This window comes from Mya arenaria, chromosome 14, assembly GCF_026914265.1.
Source record: "Mya arenaria isolate MELC-2E11 chromosome 14, ASM2691426v1".
Taxonomy (NCBI): Eukaryota; Metazoa; Mollusca; class Bivalvia; order Myida; family Myidae; genus Mya; species Mya arenaria.
The window spans coordinates 10,752,401-10,763,092 of NC_069135.1; the positions used below are offsets into that span (position 1 = coordinate 10,752,401).

Sequence of the window (10,692 nt, forward strand, 5' to 3'; positions counted from 1 at the left end):
TAATCGGGGAAGCTGCTAGCGCGTGTGCGGGGGAGGGTACCAGATAATCGGGAAGCTGCTAGCGCCTTCCTAACGGTCCGCACATCGAGAGATCTAGGGGCATTCCAGAGGGTAAGGGACCAAGCAGACGCGAGTTTTCCACAGATCAGTGTCTGGGTGGAGCATTCCCCGTGGAGCTTGTCCGACAAACAACGATCATGACGCTAAATTGTAATTTATTGTCTAAACTGAACGTGCATACTTGCAGGCTCGGAAGACACAGACGGTATTGGAATGTGCCGATGTAAACGCGCATAATGGACGTGTGTGTGTGTGTGTGTGTGTGTGTGCGTGCGTGCGTGCGTGCGTGCGTGCGTGTGTGTAAACCCATCAAAACATGCGTGTCAATATATCATTTTAATGTGTTTTCCAAGCCACTTTTTTCATGGTATAGAAATTGTTCTTTTTCCTCATAAATACATATTCAATAGATATTTTTGTTATTCTGCTTTTCCTGGTATTACGTATTTATTTTAAATTTAATTTTACCATGACCATGTAAGGTGCAGTTTTAATTGCTATTTTCTTATCCTTTCAAAAAAACTTAAATAACAAAATAAGGGGCTCAGTTTTCTTGCTGCGATTTTAATAAAAGCCGAAAAGTTTTAACAATTATTTTAAAAGGGGCGAAATAGCAGGGCAGAAGTTAACTTCTAATGGGGAAGGACCGAAATGGTAAGGGTAAGAAATGTCCGAATACCAGAGCAGGTATGCCCCAAATCTAAATACAAAGACACTATTGCAGGGTATCTTCAAATCAACCACATCAATAGACGTAACATTCCTGACGTTTTTGACTACCTATGGCTACAGTACGGCACAGAATATTGCTTTTCTTCAGAATTATGCATAGTTGGTACTAACCTAAAATATTTTGCAAATTTTACATATTGAAACTTTAATACGGATCGTCAATGACCCAATTAGAATATGTAAACAAACATCAAAGTTCATGGTTTTTGCGTGAACATTTGAAAGTTATCACGTAGTCTTAAGTTTGAAAGTATCAACGATGGCAGAGAGACTGAAAACGATTCTTGGCCATGTTGGTAGCAGGGATGTCGTATCCTTTTGAGATTTGTGATGAATAAAAATGTGATGGAACTTTAAAAGGACATACTGGGCAGTTGCCTAATTCCGGATCAATTTTGAAGTTTTCTTAAAATATTGTCATAATTACTGAACATAAGTGCATACAATTTTAATAGAAAATTGTTGGGTCATATATCAACCAAACTGGAAAAAGAATAAAAGAAAAAACAATTAATTATAATAAAATATTCAGTACGAAGTAAGGGCATAAACGACGACAAAGAACCTGCATTCAGTGCCTAAATATTCGGATTTTTTCAAAGAACAAAGTAAACATTATCAAGTCAATATACAAATATTTAAATGCTGCTTAAATGAACATCATGTATTAAATGTTTAACCTGTATATAAATTTTATGCTTCTCTGAAGTATTTGTATGTGTATTTTCGGCGTATCCGAACTACTAATTTGTCAGAATTTGCAAAATTTTGAAAGTACGAATCTGCTTCATTTTTGCTTTGTTTTCATATCAAATGCTGCACAACACAAAACAATGATATCGTCAATTTATTTACTTTATATGTAATTGGCATTGTATTTCGTGATTGAAGATAAGTCATAAACATCGTTTTGTAGGTCTAGTATTTAAAGATAACCCTGTCGAACCTCAATATGAAAGCTCGCGCTGTGTGACGTCATCCCCCACGTGACTAAATATTGACAATTAGAAAAGCGAAAGTTTAGAGGTATTTATTTTGGGGTTATACTCGAATATCTGAACTTTTGTGTTGTTTCTGTTGCTATGGAGGTCAGTTGCGTAGACTGTGATCATTCTATATTGATCACGGTCGCCGAAACGCTTTTTAAACGATTTCCGAATATTTAGGCAAATCCGAAATTAGGCAACTGCCCAGTACAGTTTTTATTTATGTCATTTTGCCAAAAAAACATGTTCAGATATCATAAAACAGGTTCAGATATCTGAACATGTTTTTTGGCAAAATGACATAAATAAATATGTGTTTAATAGTAGGCAAAATTATTTTCGTAGAAATTTGAATTTATACAGGAATAATTTAAAATTGTGGCCGCAAGGATTCTTTGCGCAAGGACCGTTTGCTACTTTTTGCTGGGATGGTGGACGTCTCAAGGCTGCCATAGTAAAAAAAAATTGTCAAAAGACTCATTGACGGCCATTTAGATGGACTTCAATATCTATCTTTTAACAACCATTCACTTTGAAGAACTCGATCGCATGGGTTTTCACTTATAGCGGCTACTGTTGATTCAGACTTATTTTACAGCACATATACGCCAAAAACAATGCTAAAATCAATGGCATATGTTGGTGGAACTTCTGCACCTAGCCACAATAATGCTTGTTTAGGGATCTTTTTTTATAATTTGGGTATTCATTTTTTTCGCCACATGTCGACTGATTCATACCAATGTAAAATATTTTCCTCAACCGTAAATCCACAATAAACACTGCATTGTTAGCGCTGGGATCTGTCATTCTGGGCTAGGAAAACAACAAGTGGACCATTACGGACCAGATTGTGAAATTCCAAAAGGTGTTAAAGACCTATGTATTTATAACAATTATGTGAAAAATAATGAACGAAATTTGAAAGATGGGCAGTTAAATCAGTTAAAAGCAACAAAAGAAATATTTTCTAAAACAGTTTATTTCCCAAATTAAATTGAGCAGAAATTTTTTCCAAAACAGTTCATTTACCAAAACAAATTTAAGACCAATGAGTGAGGATGTAAACCTCAACTCTTGCTTTATATTAAATAAACGATGTGTGTTTGTTGCAATTCTTGCAAGCTGATGTTTAAAAGTGGCAATTTCTGTTGCCTTTATTAGTGTTAATTAGTTTGTACCCGTAATTATCGGCGGTATATTACAAAAGAAACAAACATTACACTGACAACCTTTAATTGGCAATCATAAAAGTGTGAAAACCCATTGTAACAGGGCACTTTCACTTAACCTTCCATTTAAAACAGATGAAACGGAAAACAAACAAATATGACGATTCAAAGTTGTTTCAGAAAGCAATCGATCATATATGAAAACATTAATATTCACATTTACAATTATCAGATAAACACATATTTCGTTCATTATTATTCAAATTATTATGATACTTTATTACAAATATATTGATGTTTAACATTGGAATTTCATGGGATTTTTCAGTTACATTAAAGATAATTGTCATACTGAGCACTAATATTCAACTATTTATTAACAAATTTAAGACCAATGAGTGAATAAATTAAAAAAAACAACAAATGTTTAAAAACATTATAAATGATGGTCCGTAAGTTTCTGAAGATGGTCCGTAATGTCCCTAAATCTGGTCCGTAGTGTTCTTAAATCTGGTCCGTAATGTCTGGTCCGTAATGTCCATGGTCCGTAGTGTCCGTGACCCCCCCCCCCCCCCCCCCCCCCAAATTGTCAAAGCTTCTGAAGTAGCTGTTTATATGGACTATTAGGCACTAGTTAATATAACATAAGTACAGTCTTTCAAAAGTGAGTCAACTGGAAAGCTTCTTCTTTTTATTGACTTACTTGTTCAGCCAAATATTCAGAAATTTAATAAAAAGAAATACTTTTTATGAACAAGATTATTGTTTAATCATGATTTTCAGTAACATTATCTTGTTTTCATTTAGTAGCCAGTATTTATTGTAATTTTTCAGGATGTCTTTGGTAAATCTACACTGTAACACTGTTATAAAACTTGAACATATTACTGGTAAGTCATAATATTGGGTTAAAAAAGGAAGTTGAAATATGGAGACTTTGATTTTGTTTACAGATAACATTCATAATAATCATATATTTTTTATTGCAGCTTGTTTATTTCTTTTGATGTACCTGTATAAATTTAATATAACTGTTTTTATCTTCATTGTTGTTGATCATAAATACTGCTGTTTCGTTTTTCTCCTTGACCCTTTTCTTGTTCCTTTATTACAGTAATGGAGATTTGTCTGTAACATACATAAAATCTGATCTTTAATTTTTATAAAATGTAGAAGTTTTATGATCATCTATACATACATGTATATGAGCTTAACCAGCTATGTTCTTAATGAGCCATGACTTAGACTCGCCATGACCTTAACCATCTATTTATGACTTTAAACAGCCATGTAGCACACTGAGGTGGTCAGTGTTACAAACCAGAATACATGTACAAGTGACATGATCATATGATCATTTATTCCATGTATGACCTTAACCAGCCATGTAGCATCCTGAGCCAGTCAATGGCTATGCACTCCCCAGCTACCATTACACAGTGGAGCCTAAGGCCAAACAGAAACTGACAGCTGAGCAGAGAAAATTCTATGAGGAGAATGGGTTCCTAGTCATCAGAAACCTTGTGCCCAAGTCTGAGTTAGAGAAATACAGGTTTGCATTCTTTTACATGTTTATAGGCTTAAAAATTTAGTTTCATTGGTGGCAATGGTTAGAGTAATCAGATCAGAGGGTGCTGGGTAAGATACATGTACCCAGATATCAGAGCTTCATCCATGGTTATTACCCAGGAATGGCTAATGTTTAATGACATGTATTTACAGTCGAAATCCATTCTGTCGATAAATGTTATTTCTATTTAACATGTACATGGAAAAAATAAAAAATTATGTTGGTCACTTAAACTCTACACTTTGTCGAAAATGAAGTTGAATCAAGAGAAAGCATAATTATGTTGGTTGGGTATCAGTTGTATATTATCATATATAATTAGTTAATAACAAATGGAATAATACTTTTATACAGGAAGCGTTTTGAGAAGATCTGTCGGCGGGAGGTGGAGGTCCCGGGCATGACTATAATGCGGGATGTGGCCATTGCCAAGTCTGAGTTTGTTCCGGATGAGAAGGCTGTCACAAAGATTCAAACCTGGCACACTGACGAGGTTCTCTGGGAGTTCTGCTGCCTGCCCCAGGTCAGAGGAACTGTTGTTAAATTGATTTTTAATTGTGGTATTTTATTGTTTGTCTGTTGTATGGCGACAGTATGAATGAAATAAATAAAATTATTAGATTATGAGAACTAGGATAGACCATGAAAGTACAGCATACTTATTCACAGTGAAGTGTTGTTTTAAACTTGCTGAAGAAATAGCAGGCCGGAAGAGAGAGTAGGAGATTCAAGGGGCTCTGGTGAATTGGAGAAGCGTGTATTTGGAATAAACTTCTAGGTTCTCTAGCATGCTAGGTATAAGGCATCTGTGCACAGGTGACAACTGCCTGAGATAAACCAGCACTTTTTACTCCCAATTTTCCCAGTAATACCCTCTGTGAGGGAGCTGCTGGTATTATACTATATTGTCCTTACTCCTTAGTAATTTGCGTCCCGGGTTTGAACCCTCAACTCCCCCCTCCACAAGCAGATGCTCTACCCTCTCAGGGCAGGTTGTTTTTGAGTTAGCATCTTTGTTAAGACCCAAGTTAGGAAAGAATCAAACTGAGCTTCACTGATTACTAAACTTACACAAGTATTTCTAGTATGTAATGCATTTTCAAAAGTGCTTAAGGTGAAGAATGTACTTACTAGTAAGTGAATATGCCTATTCATTGTTTTTTTGGGGGGGTTGTTGTTGTTGTTGTTGTTGTTGTTGTTGTTATCCTATATTACCACACTACTGTTGAACAAACAGTCTAAAGTAAAACCATTTTCATGTATTACCAGGTAGTGGACTATGTGGAGTGTTTTCTGGGCCCGGACATCATGGCCATGCACACGATGCTCATCAACAAACCTCCAGATCAAGGTATGTTGTCTTATAGTTGAGATAACGTTTAGTAGTATTTAAATTATTATTTATGATTAAATTTACATCAGCAAAACCAAATCGTAAACATTTTTTGAAGAAGTGTACATAAGATAAAGTTTTAAACTGTATTGTTTTGAAAATAAAACAATGATATAAGCACTTGCAAGTCAAATGAGAACAAAAAAGAATTTATTGTTACACAAACTGAGTTTATTTACTTTAAAGGCAAATCAGATAAGAGACTATGACATGAACATTACAGTCTGAATTCAACTGGATGTTGTCGCTCTCTTGTTTTTATTTGTTTGTTATCATGTTAATTTATCTATGCTGTTGGGCATGCTATGATGCTTTTGTTTGATGACCATGTTAAAGTTGACTGATATGCATGTAATTTTTCTATAATGAAATAATATTCAATAGTGGTGTATATGCTTGTATCTTATTAAATGTTCTGTTCTGTTCTTAATGTTTGTTTGGATAATCCCATATGGAAAAACAGTATTTGAACTAGAAGTTGATAGCTGTGCCGTTTGCTCTTATTTAATTAATTCAAGTAAGAATGTATTTACAGAATCATACTTGAAGATTAATAAGAATATTAATTTCCCTGTCTTATGCAGCTGCTGTATTAATGCTTATTTGGTATTTAGGAAGATGTTTGTCTGTGGGTTAAATATAGGTTTATATAATACATGATGATGAGGATTGATTTTGACCGTGAGAGCTGGCTACACTTACAAACTTATCAGAGTTAAAAATATCAAATTGATATTTTAGGGTTTGAAACAATCAATTATCATTTTTATTTGCTGATAAGTCTCTATAAACCACTAAAACAAATACTTGATATAAAGGGAAATAATTCTATATAACTGATAATAGTTGTGATTTATTGATGATAAGATATATTTATATATTTATCATTGCTTGCTCCTTGTTTAATTTCTATAATAATACACATTGATTCTGCATCTGTAAACACTTGAATTATGATTGAATCCCTTCAGTTAACTAAATATGAAGTGGATTTGAGTTTCATCAGATCAGTGATTTTAATTAAATTGAAAGTGTTGGTGAACATGTACATGTGGTATCAGCTACTATAATACAGATTTGTAAACATTGGCAAAATTTGGAAATAAAGTACTACTTTGAAGCTGACAATTGGTCTTTTGCAAGCATAAGAGATGAGTAAACAATGAGCTGACACCATAGGCTGATGAAGCCGGAAGTGAGAAGAGGAATATAGTTAAATGGTTCTTTATTATTACTGCAGGCAAGCTGTCATCACGGCATCCAATGCACCAGGACCTGTACTACTTCCCATTCCGGCCGGTGGACCGTATTGTGTGTGCATGGACAGCCATGGAGAAGGTGAACCGTGACAATGGCTGTCTTGTAGTCCTGCCCGGCACCCACAAGGGGGAGCTACTTCAGCACGACTACCCAGAGTGGGAGGTAGGAAAAAATAAGGCATTGTTTAAGAGGTTTGCTGGTCGATACAATGTTTCAATATAGTTGCCATCAAAAAAATATAACCACTACCAGATATTTGTGAAACATTTCAGATGGATGATTAAGAGATTATAAGAAAGTTGACTGTTGTTTGCTGTTTTTGCATTTTGAATAGAAACACATATTTTTGTGTCTTTATAGCATCAAGAATTACATTACCCAGTTAGGTTAAATAGTTAATATAGATAAAAACCTATCTGACTGTACTTAATCTATGCACATTATATATAGGGAGGTGTGAATAAAATGTACCATGGTGTGCGTGACTACAAGCAGGACCATCCGAGGATCCACCTGGAGATGGAGGCCGGCGACACCGTGTTCTTCCACCCAATCCTCATACATGGATCTGGAGCCAACCGCACAAACGGCTTCAGGAAGGTAAGGTTAGGTTTTGTAGCCTGTGATGCAAAGACATGACAACATGGTACGCTTTTCAACTTACTAGTTATAAAAAACACTGTTGTGAATAATTGAGCATGTATATGTTGTTGATTTGAATAATTATACTTAAAATTTCTTTTGGCAAATCTTACATGTTCCTTACATTTGCTGAATTCTTAGAATAGTACTACAAAGAATCTTTCTGAACAAGATGTGCTTGACCATTCCCCATTGGCCAATATACATGTGTACCTGCAGGCTATCTCGTGCCACTACTCGACGGGCCAGTGCCACTTTGTGGACCTGAAGGGAACCGTACAGGAGAAGATCGAGGATGAGGTGCTGGAGTTGGCAGAGAAAAAAACAGGCATTCCTAAAACACAGATCAAGTATGAGGTAGGTACCTGTACATAATGTTAGTGTTTGCGCCAAGACAAGTGTACAAGCCCCAATTTCTCGAAGAAGCTTAATATATTTTGTTTCAATTAGCTAAATTACTTACTGTACGAAGATGATTTTCATGAAGATAATTTCCTTTATAATTCTAAAAAAATTCTGAAAATGTTAAATAATACCAAACAAAAAAGTGAGCTTAGCTTGATTACATTAGTGGGGACTTAAGATTCTTGGAGAAATTGGAGCCATTTATAATGTTTATAACTTTGTTCTGTTTGGTCTAATACAGATATTTCTTTGTTGTGTTCAGTAGCCAATACTTATTCTTTGAAGCATGAATTTCCAATGTGTGCATTGATATCCTAGACAAGAAGTTTTCTACATGTATTTAGGAACCTATGTGTTTGTTTTCCAGGACATCTGGAAGTTCCGTTCTCGGATTGTGAAGGGGACCAGGTCTTGGGACGAAATGGAGGCTAATAGCAACTAAATTAATTGAATAGACATGTGTGTTTGAGGCTATTGTCAACCAAATTAGTGATAAAATGTGTTCCACGCACTTACCGGTACTGTGATTTGAGAAGACTGTGATTTTATAAAAATACAAAACTTAATATACTTTAACATTAATAATGAGAAATGAATAAAAGTTTTATATTAGTAATTAAGGTACAATTCTTCATTTATCTAACCAAAGTAAAGTAATGTAGTTGTAAGTAGCTGTTTGCACTTCTTATCCAAAACATTGTAAATTATGGAAATGAAGTCATCACTGACTAGAATGTGTGAATTTAAAGCATCACTATGTATTTATATTTCAGTTGCTATTTTCGTTTTAGGGTACAGTATAATATAATATATTGGCAATCTGTCTTGTAAACTGCGAAGAAAAAAGAGGAAGTTTTGTCATTGCCAATGTTCCTATGTCATCATTGGCATGCTACCACTTCAACCATATCCTAACTAACAAACATTGCAAGATATTCAATTAGTACACATGTTCTATGTTGCCAGAGACTAGACTTATACGTAAAGGAAAGTCCACAACTCCGAATGTTATTATTGTCGTGACATGCCCATTACAGATGACCCCCCCACCCAAAATAGATGAGTGTTGGTAGAGTTCTTGTTATTCAAATGAGAATTAGTTTTGATTATTTGAAATTTGTTACAGAAATAAAATATTAATTGTTTGCTTTTATTGCCTACCTTGCCTTTGCCCCCAACTTGCTGCAATTTGTGAATTGTATTTAATGAATTTACAGTAATGATAGAAATTTTATTTAAATATACAGTGTAAGCATGTTTTTCAATGATTTCTTGTTATTTTAAACTCAGACCGGATATGACTTGGACCCAATATGCCGCAGACATGTACAATTAACCATTTAGTTCGAAGTACTAACTGCCACAATGTTGTACAAGGTTAAATTTATAATGTTTTCTATATGCTTTTCCTATGTTAAGACTTGATTTCTTGGCTTTGTACACGTTGTGCAGCTTCTTAGGGTGAATATTTGTGGCAATGTTAATTCCTCATTGAAAGACCAAGTTACAGCCTAGATAAACCAATATACTAGGAGTTTGTACCAATGAGCCTTAATTGTGACCTTGACCTTTAAAATACAAACATTAGTCTTGTAAGTGACAAACTGTCCTCTCATGGTGAACATCTGTTATTCTAAAATCTCCTTTTGCATGACCAAGTGCCTCACTTTATTGCGGTTTGACCAGTAATGTATGAGAACAAAATAATGACATAAAAAACAACATTTTATTCAGCATCGTTATTGACTTTAACCAACTTCATTTATATAAGCAATTGATTTAATCACTTAGATCATAAACATTTTCTTTGAGTTAATTTATTTTGAATTGAAATATATATAATAGAATATTTTCAATATTCTCACCATGTGTGATGATTAATAAAGGGGATGTGATTATCAATGAATACATATATGTTTAAAAGGATAGTTAAACAATAATTGTTTCAAATTGAAAGAGAAAATGCATTGTGTATAAGTTCACATTGTCATCTTGTCCGAGGAAGTTATATCAAAGCAGTATTTTTAAAACATAACAAATATCATAATATTTTACATCAAAATATGGATCACACAGTTATAGTTACACATTGTAGGCATGTACCGGTATTGTAATTAATTTGTTTCAGTTTTTCGCTCTCATTCCTCAATATTTTTATACAATTGACTTTTTTTGTTAAGAAAAGTTATGTTTTTTATTGCGCACAAGTCCTTCCTTCCATTAAACTAATCTTTCAAATTTGTTAAAAAAATTAAATAAGGTTAATAAGGTTCCATGTTTTGTTCAACTTACGTTTTTCTGTATAGTAAGTACATGGAAGAGCATTATGTTTGTGTTAAAGGCTCTTTCAACAGGCTTGACACGTTGCCATTTGGTGTCCAATTCTCTTAATTGGAAACAATGGGAAGCTGGGTTATGGCTCTTACAACATGTATATAAGAAACACAACTACAGTGCCATACTTATATTGAT

The 10,692-nt window shown here is 34.2% G+C and overlaps 1 protein-coding gene across 1 annotated transcript; it reads left to right on the forward strand.

Annotated features, from left to right (window-relative positions):
• The first annotated feature begins 951 nt into the window (after positions 1 to 951).
• On the forward strand, positions 952 to 9,365 carry LOC128217080 (phytanoyl-CoA dioxygenase, peroxisomal-like). Its single transcript, XM_052923946.1, has 8 exons — positions 952 to 1,102; positions 4,342 to 4,502; positions 4,875 to 5,043; positions 5,790 to 5,871; positions 7,154 to 7,335; positions 7,624 to 7,773; positions 8,035 to 8,172; positions 8,588 to 9,365. Exons 1-8 carry the CDS (start codon positions 1,052 to 1,054, stop codon positions 8,660 to 8,662), a joined length of 1,008 nt encoding a protein of 335 aa, XP_052779906.1. The 5' UTR covers positions 952 to 1,051; the 3' UTR covers positions 8,663 to 9,365.
• The last annotated feature ends 1,327 nt before the right edge of the window (positions 9,366 to 10,692 follow it).